Source organism: Mytilus edulis, chromosome 4 (assembly GCF_963676685.1).
Source record: "Mytilus edulis chromosome 4, xbMytEdul2.2, whole genome shotgun sequence".
In the NCBI taxonomy this organism is placed as follows: domain Eukaryota; kingdom Metazoa; phylum Mollusca; class Bivalvia; order Mytilida; family Mytilidae; genus Mytilus; species Mytilus edulis.
In genome coordinates, this window is record NC_092347.1 from 75,072,064 (window position 1) to 75,091,203 (window position 19,140).

General features: G+C 33.5%; 1 protein-coding gene across 2 annotated transcripts in view; it reads left to right on the forward strand.

The window, feature by feature from the left end:
* Window positions 1-19,140, forward strand: part of LOC139520530 (cartilage oligomeric matrix protein-like) — a 133,567-nt gene that overhangs the window by 5,264 nt on the left and 109,163 nt on the right. The window contains exons 2-13 of one of the 2 annotated variants that reach the window (XM_071313248.1): window positions 1,102-1,272; window positions 1,707-1,921; window positions 6,336-6,669; window positions 7,331-7,416; window positions 8,314-8,383; window positions 9,001-9,180; window positions 14,693-15,429; window positions 16,158-16,295; window positions 16,945-17,019; window positions 17,628-17,783; window positions 18,015-18,119; window positions 18,461-18,568. In XM_071313248.1, coding sequence (XP_071169349.1) covers window positions 1,102-1,272; window positions 1,707-1,921; window positions 6,336-6,669; window positions 7,331-7,416; window positions 8,314-8,383; window positions 9,001-9,180; window positions 14,693-15,429; window positions 16,158-16,295; window positions 16,945-17,019; window positions 17,628-17,783; window positions 18,015-18,119; window positions 18,461-18,568 — 2,375 coding nt within the window. The remainder of the gene's footprint in view (window positions 1-1,101; window positions 1,273-1,706; window positions 1,922-6,335; window positions 6,670-7,330; window positions 7,417-8,313; window positions 8,384-9,000; window positions 9,181-14,692; window positions 15,430-16,157; window positions 16,296-16,944; window positions 17,020-17,627; window positions 17,784-18,014; window positions 18,120-18,460; window positions 18,569-19,140) is intronic. The other variant, XM_071313249.1, reaches the window with a different exon arrangement.

The following is a 19,140-nucleotide window of genomic DNA, read 5'->3' on the forward strand; positions in this document are numbered from 1 at the left end:
GCTCTAGTGTTGGAGAATACGAAAAAGCGATCAAAGATGTAGAATTTGTCTCATTTAATTAGGGAAGTTACAGTTGAAACGATTTGTGAGAAACCACAAATGTACATCATTGGTTATTAAATAAGCATTGTGGTTTCCTGGTTCGTTCCTCAAGTGCAAAAAAGTAGAATCAAATTGTGAGTCACTGTTTCCGTGCACTGCTGTTACTAAAAACTTTAATTTGGGAATGTACTATAGCTGTTTACTTCTACGACATTAGCATATCTTCATATTTTTATAATTTACATTATCATTTTATCCATGATCAGTGAATTGTGAAACCTGGGTAAAATCGTACCTCACGGCACAAAATTTCAAAAGTTTGAATCACGACTGAGGGCTATGATCATGTGTATGGTATGGCTACAACTTCATGGTAATTTTCCTCAGCCAAAAGCGTAAACCTGAGTGTACTAGTAGAGGGGCATTATGTTTTCTGGTCTGCGCGTCCGTTTGTCCGTCCGTCTGTCCCGCTTCAGGTTAAAGTTTTTGGTCAAGGTAGTTTTTGATGAAGTTGAAGTCCAATCAACTTGAAACTTAGTACACATGTTCCTTATGATATGATCTTTCTAATTTTAAAGCCAAATTAAACTTTTGACCCCAATTTCACGGTCCACTGAACATAGAAAATGAAAGTGCATGTTTCAGGTTAAAGTTTTTGGTCAAGGTAGTTTTTGATGAAGTTGAAGTCCAATCAACTTGAAACTTAGTACACATGTTCCCTATGATATTATCTTTCTAATTTTAATGCCTAATTATATTTTTTATCCAATTTCACGGTCCATTGAACATGGAAAATGATAGTGCGAGTGGGGCATCCGTGTACTTTGGACACATTCTTGTTTCTAATTTTTTATTACGGGGTCTTTAATAACCGACCCATCGGTGGGATTATTCTCCTCGTTGTTGAAGGCTAACATTCGCCTTAAATTGCTTACTTTAGTGGACAGTTGTCTGATTTGCAATCATACCACATATTCTTATTTTTATATACGGTGCCACTATTGTGCAAAATCCTAAATCGTTTTTTAAATTGTCAAATCTCCTAATATATATTTCTAGCTGCTGATAATGAACTGTACGAAGTATTTTCAAGAACGGAAGATGTATTCCTGAGTGGAGAATTACCCCCTTCCAGTATGCAGAGATCTGGAGTTACTTTCCTGTTTAGTGGACAGGATTTTGTTGCAGGGACACAGTTTGCAGTGTATATAGATTTTAATGTAGATCAAGGTAACGTACATTATGGAGTATATTTTATTTTAATAAAAACCCGGTTGCATTTATAATTCTTATAAGAAAATGTGACACACAGTTATGTTAGTTCAAAATCACCAAACCACAAGATTGCAATCTGAGAACATCATTCAACACTGTTTTGAACACTATAGAGTGTAATTAATTGATTATCGCAGTAAAGATAAGGCATGCGATTATCTTAACAGCCTACATTAGATCTACAATAGCTTACTCTTTCTTGTGTATTAAAACAAGTCAAGAATTATGTAGTGGAGACAATATTTTAGAAAATAAAAAATCTGCATGAGACAAGAACCAGGACAATATAATCTTGCCGTAACTTCAGTCAGCGAAAGGTTTTTTCAACAATAGATTAGTAGTGGTTATATGTTTTCTTCATCATACATATTCTTACTGGTCTTTTTCAGTAATCATTAGATCGTCTTCACGAGCTGTTGGCGATGATTCCATGACATTCCAAACGCCATTGCTGAAAACTACAGATGGAATTAAGATGATCATTCATTTTCACAATCTATTTCGGCAGCGAAATGTTGCTGATCTCTATGTAAATTGTGTTCGCCAAGGTCAAACCAGGTCAAAATTACCGTTTAAAGCAATGTTGTATGGTAAACAAACAATTGTAAGTTTATAATTTTACAGGCTTGAACCTAACACTTAATTATCGTTGTGTGAGTGTTACAATGTTGTAAGTATAATTCTAAAGTGTTGGGAATTGGAACATAAAGTTTAAAAACGCAATATCCTTAATATTTGACAAAGATAAAGATATAAAAATTCACGGACAAGAAGAGTAACTGTTTTGTCCAATTGTCTTTTGATTAGACAAGCACATAGAATAAAAAAAGGACCCCCCTTTCTGGAGATGGAAAAGTTCAAGACAACCAATGTCGTTTTAGAAAGTTATCCCCTCATTTTTATTGAAGATAGATCATGGAATTTATAATTATGTATTATCCTCAATCTATTCAGGAACGCTTATTTTACTAAGCATTAATCATAGATTGAGTTTAAACCATGCAAACAATTGAAGCATAGAACAACTGAAATAATTATGATAACAAATATTTTACCGCAAAATATCAATTAATGGAGTGTGGATATAGAACAACATATACACGGCTGGTAATCTACACACGCAGAACATTTGGTTCTGCAATGAAAACCGTGAGAGGATTTTCCGGTTGTGCTTGAGTGGAGCAATTGTCACCGCTTCGAAAGGTATATACATTTCTAAATCGCAATTTTCTTATTCGACTGATCAAATATTGAAAATCGGAGAATGCTATGATGTGGTGAATACTTTAACGAAGAGATACATGTATCATTTACTGTTGTACGTGGAGTTGAACTCCTACAAAATCATTTGCCGCACGAGAATTTGCCTAAAAAAGTGACATTTAAATTTTTCAATGGTTTTAATTACAGACCCTCAAGTTCAAATTTACCTTTTATTCGCTCAATGGGTATGAATGTCGTTTTGGGCGGCGTGGACGCAGTCCGGTGTAGATCGACATCTTAATAAATCTAAAAACCTCATAGTTTCATTATGACATGCGTGAGGGGATCGGTTCTGATTGAGGACATCGTGAATGCATGAGGGGACGTAAAATCATAATATTATATCCAAACTATGAGTATTTGAAAGTTGCCTAAATGTTTGTAAGATTGTTCATGAAAAAACACATGTGTGTGCATAAACTGAGAGAAACACATCAAATATTAGAGGAAAACTACGACACAACAGCAACACAAAATTAAACTTTAACACACACAGAAACGAATTACAATTTAACAATGGCCATTTTCCGGAATTGGCACAGGACATTTTAAGAAAAAATGGTGGGATGAACCCGGTTTTATGGCATGCCAAACCTCCCGCTTCTACGGCAATTATAAATATATCAGTTAAATACAACATTACATGACAGGACTACAATACAAATAAATGATAGAACATATAGGACAGAGAAACACTCCAATTATAGCTAACAAAAGGTACCAGGTTTAAAAAACACTTATACGTCAGACGCGTCTTTCGTCAACACAAGGCTTACCAGTGACATTACATTGAGGACCAAAAGTTCCAAAAAGTTGTGTCTAATACGGCTAGGGTTTCTGTCTGGAATAAGAACATCCTTGTTATTTCGAATAATTCATTGCAACCAGTGATGTTTTATAAAATGACTATAAATTAGATATACATGATAAAATCGAAGTGATGACTAACTACACAATAAAAACGGATACATAAAATTACCTAAACCAGCACATAAAAATTCACAGCCAAGTTAGCCAAAACCATAAACGCACAAAGTGACGTAATATATGAATTTCTTAACCAATATCCCAAAAATAGGATAGACAGAATTCAGGATTAGATTTGCAATACTGATATAACATTTATCAATAACAATGAAAATTACAATATTAATTAATATCAAATTGTGGTAGTAAACTATATCGATTATTTGCCCAAATCCACGAATTTGGACACATATTTGAAATTTATATTGGTTAGACTTTTATTCATAAAAAGAAAACATGGTCATTTCTTGTTATTTCAAAATCCTATCTCATAATTTTTATTTATGCACACAAATTTTTTTTTTTTTCATAAACAATCTAACCATGATATTAAGGCAACTTTCAACGACTGATAGCTTGTATACACAGATATGATTTCAAGTCTCCTCACGCATTCACGATGTCCTCAATCAGAACCAATCCCCTCACGCATGACAAAATGAAAATATGAGGTTTTTAGATTTATTAAGATGTCTATCAACACCGGACAGCGTCCACGCCGCCCAAAACGACATTCATACCCATTGACCGAATAAAAAGTAAATTTGAACTTGAGGGTCTGTAATTGGAACCATTTCAAAATCGAAATGTCACTTTTTTAGGCAAATTCTCGTGCGGCAACTGATTTTGTAGGAGTTCAACTCCACGTACAACAGTAAATGATACATGTATCTCTTCCTTAAAGTATTCACCACAGCATAGCATTCTCCGATTTTCAATATTTTGATCAGTCGAATGAGAAAATTGCGATTTAGAAATGTTCATACCTTTTGAAGCGGTGACAATTACTCCACTCAAGCACAACCGGAAAATCCTCTCACGGTTTTCATTGCAGAACCAAATGTTCTGCGTGTGTAGATTACCAGCCGTGATATAGATATAAAGCTAGATAGACCAATGCACCTGGATATAAAATATATAGCTATCTCCATTTTTATCAAAATTAAGTGAAATACAACACTTTAAAACTCACTTTTCTGCATTCTTTGAAAATGACTATAACAAGGTGGGGGAAGCGCCAAAAAGAAGGGGTTGTGATACAATATTTTCATTGATGTTAAGTTCCTTCCAACAGGTTTATTCTATTAATATAATTGAATTTCATTATTGAAACATGCAGTTACATTTTCAGACGTCTGTTTGTCAGCTGTGCAGGTACTTGATCTTACCTGTTTTTCTTAATTAATGGTTATTAGGCATTTGTTACCTGTTCAAAGGTGAAACATGTACGCAGGATTTAGTATGCATGATAAACCATTTACCAGATGCACTGAATCAGTATTAACAATTTATTATCATTAAAACATCATACAGTATAAAAAGAACTATTAACAATCGAGTAAAACTGAGGTTAGTAGTAGCGACCTTCATCTGTGTCAATGTAGTAATGTAGCTCTGATTACGCGGTGCTAAAATATCGAAAACATACTAAAGAACTCATCAATTGTGTTAGCACTGACATTGGGTTTCGAAACAATAAACGACAATACTAACAATGACCACTGCCCTTTTCTCGATCTTGATATCTATATCACTAATGGAAAGCTTAATACTAAAATTTATGATAAAAGGGATGATTTTTCATTTCCTATCGTTAATTATCCGTTTTTAGATGGTGACGTTCCCTTGTCACCATCTTACGGTGTTTATATTTCTCAACTTGTACGACTCGCTCGTGTATGTAACAATGTTTTAGATTTTAACGAGAGAAATTTATGTATTACTGAAAAATTATTACACCAGGGTTTTCGATATCACAAACTAGTCAAAACATTTACTAAATTTTATCATCGGTATAAAGACATCATTCGTAAATATAGCTCAACATGCAGACTTCTAATACGTTCAGGTATTTCACATCCAATTTTTTATGGTAATATTCTTTATAAAGCACAAAGGTGTCAGTATTCACCTCAGAAACTTACAAAACCTTTGAATATACTTATTAAGAAGGGATATAATTACGATACTGTTGTCAAGTCATTAAAGATTGCATATTTTGGCGTTAATATTGAGTCACTGATAAGGTCTTTGCATCGGAACTAAACACATTATTTTTAAAAACAGTTGTTGGCATGACACGGGTTATGTTCTTCTCATATATGTTATGATGGTATGATAATAAACCCCTAACGGGAAGGATTGTGCCTGATGTTCATATGATGAAATCATAATCTTTCAGTCAGTTTAATTGAAGTCTGGAGCTGGCATGTCAGTTAACTGCTAATAGTCTGTTGTTATTTATGTATTATTGTCATTTTGTTTATTTTCTTTGGTTACATCTTCTGACATCAGACTCGGATTTCTCTTGAACTGAATTTTAATGTGCGTATTTTTATGCGTTTACTTTACTACATTGGTTAGAGGTATAGGGGGAGGGTTGAGATCTCACAAACATGTTTAACCCCGCCGCATTTTTGCGCCTGTCCCAAGTCAGGAGCCTCTGGCCTTTGTTAGTCTTGTATTATTTTAATTTTAGTTTCTTGTGTACAATTTGGAAATTAGTATGGCGTTCATTATCACTGGACTAGTATATATTTGTTCAGGGACCAGCTGAAGGACGCCTCCGGGTGCGGGAATTTCTCGCTACATTGAAGACCTGTTGGTGACCCTCTGCTGTTGTTTTTTATTTGGTCGGGTTGTTGTCTCTTTGACACATTCCCCATTTCCATTCTCAATTTTACATTCTTTACACAGATTTCATATTTTCCTTTTTTTGTTTATTACAGAAGAAAGAAGATGAATTCAACTTCTACTGGAATGCAGACATACATATGATTTTAAAGAGACAACACTGCAGTACACTACAACCATCGTTCACAAGACCGACCCAAAGACCATATTTGCCACTTCCAAAATTCCACCAACGTTCATCACAAGTAATAACTGTACCGGAAAGGGACGGAATTCCTATAACAAGGCAACAAAATGAAGTTTCTAATGTAATACCTGCCAGAGAATTTAGGGGAGTGGAAATCAATGTAGTTAAAGGTCCTGATGGTCCAAATAAACAGACGAACAGTGGTGATGGTTATAGGACAGAAACGGAAACTGTCAATCATTGTAAATATATAAAGTTAACTATAAACAAAAGGAACTGTCGAGCATGCGTCAATGAGACAGCAAACTAAGAACACATGGAAGCAAAATATATATTGAAAAGATTAACATACGATCTGAACAAACTTTATTAAAATTTAAATGAGTTAACTTCCATTCTTCTGATAAGATCAATATGTGCCTTTCTGTTTTAAGCTCACTTCTTCATTTTTCGAAAGAGTGGAATACAAATATTTTTTATGTGTAAAAATGTTCTGCCAAGTTTAATGATGCGTTCATGATATTCACTATTCGCTCCTCGTTGATTTCCATATGGTTGCATTCAATTAAGTCCACTGACCAGTGTGTAATTCTGAATTAAGTACTAAAGTATATCTCTGCAACTTAAATTACATGACAAGGTATAATATGCACTGGTTTACAGATGCATGGTCGATGGTTGAAAGGAAATGGACTGGTAATTCAATGATTTTCGTTTTTTTGATGTGTCATTTGGTCTCTTATGGAGACATGTCTCATTGGCAATCATATCACATCTTCTTTTATATATGGGCTGGAGACAGAAAGGCATTGGTGTCATACATGTTAATTGGAGAGTCGCGCACTCTTATTCACTTGTATTTATAGTTGACAATAGTGATTTTCCTAATCTGTTTTTTTTTAGTTCAAGACGTCAACAATCTGCTGACAGATGCTTTGAAAGAGTTGACATCTTCAGTGAAATCACTACAAGAGGAAATTAAAAAGCAGGTGTGAACATGTATTTACAATCTATTTTTGTCAATACTTAAAACAATACGCATATATTTACATCATTTATGATCTGTTTCTTACGTGCTGTAATTCATATGCAAATACGAGACCACAAAAGTTTTCAGCAAATTAAAAATGAACATGTTCTTCCTAAGTACAATGTTTTGAGTGTTTCTCTTCATGCTTGGGTAATCTAGTGCATTCATTATAAAACCGGAGCGGTATCATAATATACATTAACATCTTTTTTCTATTATAAATCTAGCTTGAATCTTTCTTTTCGTGGACTTAAAAGTGTTTTTTTACAGAATTAAATCGGTTGAGTCTGTTTTGTTCAAAATCGTTGTCAATATTATGGAATTTATGCGACTGTCATACAAGTGAGAGGTTTAGCAGAATATGACAGTTGTTGTCCATTCGTTTGATGTGTTTGGTGTTTTGATTTTGTCATTTGATTACGGACTTTCCGTTGTGAATATTCCTGGGAGTTCGGTATGTTTGTTATTTTACTTTTTATCAACGTTTCTTTATACATTTAAAGGATAAGACTAGTCCTGTACCGTTTAACTATGAGGCACAAATCTATAATTTTGGTGTCGACTGATAATCAGAAATCATATTTGATGTTTTTGCTTACAGCTACATTGTTCTTTATAACATTGCTTCATACACTACTAGGTCGATATCTCACTCTACAGTTCCTTTCATAAATCAGCATAACCATTTTGGGTGCATTTCTAATGAAAAATGCAAAAATAAAACTTTACAATAACGAAATTACATGAATATCAGTTATAATTAATAGGAGTATTATTTTGGGGTATTTGTTCGTATGAACATAATGAGCAAATCAAGTAAGCAGACTATTACCATTTTGCAATATATCCATTTCAGGCAACTGAAACTCGATCTCTTCGGGAAATCATCAACAAATGTGATATGTGTACTGTACTTTCAGAGCGAGGTGAGTAGATATAGCAGTTTTTAATACAAAAAAAACAATATTTTGAAGATAGTTTTGTTTCAGTCAGTTTCATATAAATAAAGGCAACAGTAGTATACCGCTGTTCAAAAGTCATAAATCGGTTGAGAGAAAACAAATCCGGGTTACTAACTAGAACCGAGGGAAACGCATTAATTATAAGAGGAAAACAACGAAACAACAGAAACACTGAAGTGTAACCAAAAACAAACGACAATGCAAAATGCATAGAAACGAAAATCAACGTGTACTTTCAGCTGAATCTTAAGAAGTTGTTAACACGGAACTATTGCTGAATAACCATTAAATGATTAGTATTACAAATGTAACAGTAGAACATTATTTCCCTTCCAAACTGTCCCTGCACCATCTTGGGTTTAAAGCCACAACCCCCAGGCGATGTGTATAGTATCTACTAGGTAAAGATAAGCACTGCTACAAAGTTGTTAGAGCAAACAACTGACAAATTCCTGCATTGAACAATATCGTACCAGAGTTATCAGTATAGTTTAAATTATACCACTTATCAACAGGATTATATAGAGATATGCAAATTAGACCTCATAAAACACCCCATTTTTCCCTGTATTTTTTTTTAGCTCCACGGGACCAGCTTACTTTGAAGAAGTTAACATGTGCTGATAATCCCTGTTCCAATCAAGTATCTTGTAGAAACACAAAGAGAGGGTTTAAATGCGGGAAATGTCCGCCTGGTTTCAAAGGAAACGGCAAAAAGTGTTTCTTGCGGCCTAACTGTAAACTGCAGCCTTGTTTTAAAGGTATACAATTAGATTATTTTGCAATTAAAATTAGACATTATGTACTCATAGTGTGTACCAAATAGTGTTTAATATGTCATGTATAAGTGAAAGAACGAACAAAATAAAAATACACTTAATGATTTGAAAAAGAAATAAAACAAAGAAAAATAAACACATAGCACGAAAAGATAAAAAAACAAATATTGATCTTTTGTCTTTTTTACAAGTCGTGTTTTCCACTAAATTGGGAATAAAACATTTCTGAGTACACGTAATTCTTGTTTTTACAGACATAAACGTAACGCGAAAACACTAATACCGTATAAACAGCCGACAATAAATTTAAATTATGGTATCTATGATGAATAATTTTTAACTATTAGCATACAATTGTCAATGATATTATTCCTCATTTTTATCTTCATTAAGGTATCTGTGATTTTCTTTTCGGAGGCAAGTGCGTGTGTATACAACCCCTGAGTCGATACCACTGCTGTTGGATATTTCACAAAAAAGGGGAGGGGTCCGGGGTTGGAACCCCATTTTTATGGCTATTAATGCCTTGACCCGAGTTTGAACCCCACTTTAAAAAAGATTCGCCCCTGTAATTTCCTTCCTGAGAGTATCACCAGCCCAAAAGTCAGCAATTATGTGTCGATATGAATTAATCAAATCAATTGTTCACAAAACTTTTATTTTTTTGAAAAAGTAAGATTTTCTACCTCAGTATGAAATTACCTCAGCTGTATTTGTCAAAACCTTTTCTGAATTATGGGTCCTTAACTTCGTACGTTATTTGGACTATTTTATACGGGCGTTTTATGAGTCTTTTTAATACGAAATGCGCGTCTGGCGTACACAATTTCTATCCGGGTATCTTTGATGAGTATATTAACTCGTCGAGGCAAACACTGTATTGCAAATAAAACAATAAGAAAAAAGACATGAAAATCTACAGAGAGCAATTACATGCGATATAGTAAAAACACTTTTCACGTAAGATAACATCAAGAGACATCACGAATATATGGAATTGTTATGGAACGCCACGACTGCCTTATGTTAATAATCAGCATTATACGCAGTGTTCACAGCATTATATGAAGTGATCACAGCATTATATGTAGTGCTCACAACATTATATGAAGTGATCACAGCATTATATGCAGTGCTCACAGCATTATATGCAGTGTTCACAACATTATATGAAGTGCTCACAACATTATATTAAGTGCTCACAACATTATATTAAGTGCTCACAACATTATATTAAGTGCTCACAACATTATATCAAGTGTTCACAACATTATACGTTTTTTGTTGTATGATGAGATTGATGTATGATGAGATTTATGAATGATGAGATCATTCGGTAAACTTCGTTTTTTAGCGGAAATTACCGAATCCATAATTGGTAAATTACGGTAAATTAATGCCCAGCAAACAAATTTAAACAGTTATTATTATATATGTGATCATTAAGGCAGTATACAATATTTAAAACGGATTGAAATAAGTAAATTAAGAAGTATGATCAATTTAACCCAAGTTTATTCCACACCAGGGCATTTTAAACTTATTTTGAGGATTAGTTTCACCATATTCAAAACTTAATATGTATATATATTTACTAGAACACATCCGTGATATCGCGGGTCTGTGACTGAATTAAAGAATATAACTATGCGTAAGCCTTATTTTAGTATTGGTATTGTCATCTGATAAAGTCATGCCGATTATAAGATGAAGTGTTCTCTGCTTTTAACATCTTTCTGTTTGAACCCGTCGACCTGGAACTTGTCAATTTAATATTGGTATTATTGATTTTGTTTGGAAAACAAAAGTCTCTGGAAAGGAGTATTTTTTAATCAACAGTTTTGTCCTTTATGAGTTATGAATAAAATTGAATCTTTGATTCGCTGTTTTACGTCTAACAAATTGAAAACTGTACATGCTGTACCTATACGCCTTATTTTAAGTCCAGATTTTTATTATTCGTATTGTCATCTTAGAAAGTCATACTGATTAAAGTACTACAATCGGGAACAATGTGACAATGATTGAATTAAGTAGTTTCAACCCTGTGATTACGACCCGTGTATATAGCAAAATCTTAAATACAGCGTTTCGTGGTACTCCTGTCAGATGCGAATACGAATACTTTATTTCTCATAAAACTACAATTACATAGTTATAGAGAACATACATAAATATAACTATAAGATACAATTTTTACAAACATGTGTGAACAATACAATGAAATTAACTTGGAGGACTGACTTTCACATTTATAACTTTGATAAATTTACATAGTTTTTCTAATATTACAATATTACATGAATTAAACAGTTGATCAAACTTATAGATATTAGGGTTAGACCAGCAGTATGTAGGTAAACATTTCTTTCTTTCAAACATAAAAGAATATTTTTCCAATTGAAAATTATTTTTAAAAATACGATAGCATAAAGTTTTAGGTGATTCGGCAACAAATGCAAAGCATTCTTGTTGAAACTGATGCGGAACGTACAGATAATGTAATAGTTAACAGGTGAATATATTATTGGTATCGATTCGACCCGGAACTTCTTAATTATTGGCAATATTAATTATGTGGAAAACAAAAGGGTCTGGAGTGATGTTATTTTTAATCAACAGCATGGTACTATATTAGTTATATATACTCTCAGATCAATACTTATAGTGTCTTTTTATTGTTGGGATATACAAGTACCCGCCCACATGCACGTTCACTCTATTTTCTTGTTAGATCATATGTATTTATATTTGTACCCATCTAATGAGTTAATATAAAAAAGAAGATGTGGTATGATTGCCAATGAGACAACTATCCACAAAATACCAAAATGACACAAACATTAACAACTATAGGTCACTGTACGGCCTTCAACAATGAGCAAAACCCATACCGCATAGTCAGCTATAAAAGGCCCCGATACGACCATGTAAAACAATTCAAATGAGAAAACTAACAAGCCTTTTACAACTGATTTTCATAGTTCGTTCTTATGTTGTTCTGTTACGCCACTGTCCCAGGTTAGAGGGAGAATACCAACATCCCGCTAACATGTTAAAACCCGCCACATTTTGCATATATGTGGCCGTCCCAAGTCAGGAGGAGCCTTTATTTCAGTGGTTGTCGTTTGTTAATTAATGTGTTATATACATGTTAGTTTTTCGATCGTTTGTTTGTACATAAATTAGGAATATTTTTCGTTTATCATCTTCTTCTTTTCTTCTTCCGAATACGGGAGTAGACTCCTAGGTAGGAGTGTAAAACTTCCCGGAACTTGTGTGCTATGTACATATGGACTTAATTTAAAAATAATATGACAAAGAAAAATCGTTATCAATAACATATATACATTATGTACAGTGGCTTTAAAGTTTAATAAGTTGCTGTGGATCCTTCAAGTGTTAGAGTGGATATGCCACTTTTGAAGGATTCCAGGGTGTCAGACATACCTATTGCTTCAGGTAGTGAGTTCCAGTCCGAAATAGTGCGAGGATAAAATGAAAATTGATAGAAATCTTTATTTGTGGATATTTGCCTAAATTTATGTTTCCCCCTAGTGCGTCTATCAGAAATTGTTAAGTTGTCCTAAGGAACTTCAACTAACCCCCAATTTATTTTATACAGCATAGTTAATCTAGCCTTTTTCCTTCTTAATTCTAAATTTTCCCATTCCAATGACTTTATTAAATTTGAAATCATTTCGGGGCCTTCTATAGCTGATTATCCGGTATGGGCTTTCCTCATTGTTGAAGGTCGTACTGTGGCCGTTTAGCTGTTTAAAATTTCTGTGATGTCATTTTGTCTCTTGTGGAAAGTTGTTTCATTGGCAAGCATACCACTTTTATATATGTTCCGTGTGGAAGTGAATGTCATCCAAGCCTACATGCACTAATGTAACTAGCGATGAAAACTAACTATGGCATCAATATTAAATTTTTACGTAGTTTTTTTATTATAAAATTAAAAAATTGTCATGTTTTAAACCATCACTGTTTTTTTTTAGATAAAGTTCTTGTATTATTGAAACGTTTATAATGTAATTTGGAAAAATAAATATACCTATATGGTCCAAATACTCATATGGTCCGGCCCGTTAATAACCAAACGAGTATTATACTCATATGGTCCGACCATACGCGTACGGTCGGACCATACGCGTATGGTCGGACCATATGAGTATACGCATATGGTCATGACCATACGTGTATGGTCCAAATACTCATATGGTCCGGAACATATATATACATGTATGTACCGTGCAAACTGACGAACAAACGTAGTAAACGTTTTATTCATCCCCACAAACTCAATTTTCATAAGAGATGATAACTTTAAATGAAAATGTTAAACAGGGTCTTGAAAGGGTAAATTTTTCTATGAAAGTTTAAATTTCTATATAAGACTGCTGATCATATTTAGAAGACAATTTTAGTACTTGCCGTGCTAAAAAGCTTGTAAAAAAATGGAATAATTGATGTAAAGTTATGTTTAGCACCTACAGTGAAATGCTTTAAACTGCATTTTCCATATCTGTTAGATACTTATTCATGTAAAAATGCCAAATTCTGAAAATCGATGCCAAAAATGACTCTATCATGACATATATAAGCTAGCGTAATATGGCACCTATGTGTTATAGAAAGCTAACTGTTTTATTTAAAAGGTAATTAAGCTTTTTAAAACTGAGTACGCACTATAAAGTGGCACCTTGCTAAATTTCTTCAGTAGGAAATGAACTCGAGAATATATCATACAAATTTTCCTACGATATTTCATTAAATAAACTTTTTATTATTTAACTTACATTTTGCCATTCGTATTTCTTACGACGAACAGAACTACTTCAATCATTCACCTCTCAGTTTCATCTTTTCCTTACTTATTTCAATCAGTTTTAAATATTGTATGCTACCTTATGATAACATGATTTTAATAACTTTTTAAATTTGTTTGCTGGGCATTACCGTAATTTACCAATTATGGATTCGGTAATTTCCGCTAAAAAACGAAGTTTACCGAATGATCTCATCATTCATAAATCTCATCATACATCAATCTCATCATACAACAAAAAACGTATAATGTTGTGAACACTTAATATAATGTTGTGAGCACTTAATATAATGTTGTGAGCACTTAATATAATGTTGTGAGCACTTCATATAATGTTGTGAACACTGCATATAATGCTGTGAGCACTGCATATAATGCTGTGATCACTTCATATAATGTTGTGAGCACTACATATAATGCTGTGATCACTTCATATAATGCCGTGAACACTGCGTATAATGCTGATTATTAACATAAGGCAGTCGTGGCGTTCCATAAATTGTGATGATTTTTTGTCTCATCTAGTATATTTTCAGCAGACAATTTTGCTTTTAAATTTTTTTTATATTCTGGCGTTTATTTTCGGGAAACCGAGTCTCCTTGTCGATTGTCCTTGACGATTGACGTGTATTGTAAAATATTATCTTTTGTATCTTAAAGGTGTCTTATGCACAAACACCAGGAAAGGCTATAAATGTGGAAAATGCCCGTCTGGAATGGAAGGCGATGGAACAAAAAACGGGTGCAAGTTACCTATAATAAAATGTGATAAATATCCATGTTTTGAAAATGTATCATGTACAGATACAAAATCAGGACATACATGTGGGCACTGCCCAATCGGGTTCACCGGAAATGGAAGCAAAGATGATTGCAAAAAGATAATCATTGGTTGCAATACAAATCCATGCTTTGAGGGAGTTTTGTGCAAGGACACAAAAACTGGATATGAATGTGGTACTTGCCCAGAAGGAATGAAAGGTAACGGTGAAAGGGATGGATGCAAGCCATCATGTAATTCAGATCCTTGTTATGACAGGGTAGAATGCTCCGAAACAGAGACTGGATTTACATGTGGTGCATGTCCATCTGGTAAAACCGGAACTGGTTTGAAAAACGAATGTGCCACAATAATTGTCACGTGCTCGTCTAAGCCATGTTTTGAAGGATCATTGTGTACAAATACAGAGGATGGTTTCCAGTGCGGACCATGTCCAAGTGGGATGACTGGAAACGGGACAATTAATGGCTGCATGTCACTTCCTATTACTTGCAGTTCCAGTCCTAGTCCTTGTTTTCCTGGTGCAACATGCGAGGATATCACAGATGGATACATTTGTGGGAACTGCCCGCCAGGTTTCGAAGGAAATGGTACCTACTGTTCAGACATAGATGAGGTCTGTAAATGAAATATTTTCAAAAACTATTACCAATTTAAAATTTACTTTAAAAAAATTAAGGTATAACATTTGTTTAATATTTTGGTATAACACAATTAAGTTGAATTGATGCACTCCCGTTCATACTAAAAAAATATCACAAACTAAAGATAAAAGACGAATATCGAGAATCTCGCTTATCTGGTACGCTAATTCTTATGATTTCTCTGGGTATAGCTGTAACATTTCTAGAGTTTAAAGCTTTACGATCTCTCTAGATTAAAATAATATGAAAAGACTATGAAAAAAATTCTTACAGGGAAATACTTCAATCAGATGGTAAAAATACATTTAAAAAAAGACACCTTTATTCCTCTATATGTCATCAATTTCAAAGTACAGAAACTCAATAAAAACGCACAAATTTAAGGTCTGTAGATGATACATTCACACTGTTTTACCTATACCGACTATTGTATTCATGAAACAACAAGAATCAAGTTATTGGGTGTGATGCTCGTCATAACGACAAACTATTCGCTCTTTAGGCACACCCACCGGCACATACTTGTTTTGCCCTTTACATTACTGTTAAATTATGGAAATACTTCGGATTTATTCGGAGGTCATACAAAAAAAAAAAGATACAACGGAGTCAAATATTTCGCAATGTTGTCAAATGCTCCACATAATATTTGTTGTACACGATAGACAGTTATACTTTATAACTTCATATGTTGAATCAGTGTGAACTGTCCAATCCATGCAGCAATATGTCCAGTTGTATCAACTTAGAACCCGGATTCCGTTGTACAGAGTGTCCATCTGGTTATACTGGTGCCACTGTCGAAGGAGTTGGATTCAATGACACCACAACAAAACAGGTAGATATTTTCACATTGACATTTTATAAACAAATTGAAATGTGTTGTGTAACATGAATTATTATGAATAACATAGATAAAGAGATGAAATATACAAATGAATATACAGATGTACTAAAACAGTATTTAGACCCTAAAAAGATGGTGACACACTGATTATTTATGTATAAATACACTAATACGAAAAAGTCTATACATGGATACAGGATGTAAAATACCAGTAACAGAACAACCAATAAGACAATTAAATATCACTATTTACAGATATGGTCAGAATGCAGCATTACAATTTACTGCTTTGATAATAAGGGTAAATTTCGAAAAGACAAATATTCGCAACCAAAAATCTTAAATTGGTATAAGTATTGTACTTTGTATGCATCTTGCTTGGTTATGATTGATAATAATCTTCTATGTTCAAAATTCCATGTTTGTCACCATCTTTCTAAAGTCAAGTCTTTGATAAAAATAAATAGGAAATGTTATTGTACAATATGCACAAAATCAAGTTCGTTATATTGACAAAGAGAGATTCAACTTCGAAATAGTTGATACATGGAAAAAGGGGACAGAACAGACAACAATATAACAAAAAAGCAACACAAAGTACATAATTGGATGCAGTTTCTTAACATATCACTATTTACAGATATGTTCCGATTTTGACGAATGCAGCATCGACAATGGAGTTTGTGTAAACTTTTCTCTGTGCCAAAATACTGTTGTGAGTATTGTCTTTCATTTTTCTTCTTCACTATAACTCAAACGATATGATACGATTAAATAAATGCATGAGCTTCTACTAATCCATATGACAAAGTCTTCTTCCTATACCTGAAGGAACACCATTCTTTCAAATCAAACTTGTAAAATCGTATGATATGATGTCCCTTTATACATTACATGTTTCTGGAATCACATCCATCATGGAGGCATGCTGATGCAAAATATATGTTTAACGTTTGCAAGCATAAGAAAAAAAGCTGCTAAACAGAACAACCTAAACTCACAACGCTATTGTCGACTGGTCCTGGCGTTGTCAGTTTCCTTTCAACTTCGAATGTCCCCTCGTCATATTCTAAATTTTTGTTCAAGAGGTAATAACTGATAGCAGATGATTGACAGTCAATTGAAGTGCATTTAAATGTTATATAAGAAGCAAAGTAGAAGTGACTGTAAGCAGTAACCTAACCTCTGTGTCTAAACATTTAAACGATGCTTCTAAATTAAAGCAGTTTAAAGTATGTAAAGCAAGATAATAACCTACTTATTTCCAGACAAAAGTCTAAGCATAACATTACATTTTATAAGGCTTGTCGAACGTTATTTTAGGGATCGTTTGAATGTGGACCTTGTATTGATGGTTACTATGGAAACCAGACTGATGGTTGTAAGAAACTTGGAACAAAATGTCCTGACCAGGAATCTGAATGTGATATCAATGCAAGATGCATAAAGCACCAACGTAAAGCAGGATTCTTCTGTCAAGTAAGAGTAGTTAACATGTCTATGCATACTTAGTATGCAATTTGTCATTTCATTTTAACCAGCATTATTATTTATCAATGTTTTTTTACATGGAAATATTATTCTCTTTTTTTTCCTGTAGTATATACGATTTGGTTTTATTAAGAACAAAAAAGAAATTTATTGCAAAATTAAATGTTATAAAACTTCAGAAATGGTCACACTTTTAATGAATTCTGATTTTTTTTACAGTGTAATATTGGTTTCGCTGGTGATGGATATATATGTGGAGAAGACTTTGACATTGACGGTGTCCCAGACAAACTACTCGATTGTTCTGGCTCGGGATGTTTACGGGTATGTAAAGTACTTGTTACTTGAACGCTTAATAGGACAATCAAAGTGATTCATCTGTAAAAAGCTTTTTACTGCCTCTGGCTTTCAAACGTTCCTCTTTCTTTCTATTCCACTGTATGTTAGAAGCAAACTTTCTATCTATTATTCTGAAGCATTGATATTATATACATTTTGTGTAGTATTATGTCTCTAAATTTCTTGACATCTTGTGAATTGTTCGTTTTTTCGTTTGTCTAACCCGGATTTGCTGTAATACATTAAAAAGTGCTGTTAATAGTTTCGTTTTATTGATCCTCCAATTTGTTGTATAAAACATATGGTTTCTTCTCTTACTCTTTTAGGACAATTGTCGTGTTATTCCAAACAGTGGCCAAGAAGATACGGACCTTGACGGTGTAGGTGACGCTTGTGATGATGATATAGATGATGATGGGATACCAAATTCACCAGTAAGTACTTTCATCTCTGGAAAGTCAAATGTATTCTTAATCTCAGTCAGAATTATTCAGACATTGATTTAAAATGCACAGTATGAAAAAAAAACGTTGTTCTGAAGCCCATCAAAAGGAGAAACAGGTTTAAACTACTGACAACTCAATAGCAATCACCCATTTTATTGATGTGAAGACACTTCATTTTCTTCCAAAACAATTTGTTCGCCATCGGGTGTATATATCGAACTCACACGTCTTCACTGCGCAGCTACAATGTATACAAACATTGTATTTGCAGCTAAAAAACAGTATTCTTATCCAACATAAAACCAGTATTCCTATCCAACGGTAATCTTCTGCTATTCAAATAAATAGGTCGGTTGTGATGTAGACTATCATAGTTCAACTTTTTGTTTTCTAGAATGTACTATTATGTACAGGCGAAATGGTTTTTATGAATTTCTATAATAAAAAGGGACTAGATAGGGGGAGAGATTACAAACAAAAGTCAATTTAATTTCTACGCAGACTTAACTGTGTCTGTGGTATCCTTAATATTAAGATCAGTTGTATAGTATTTTCTACAA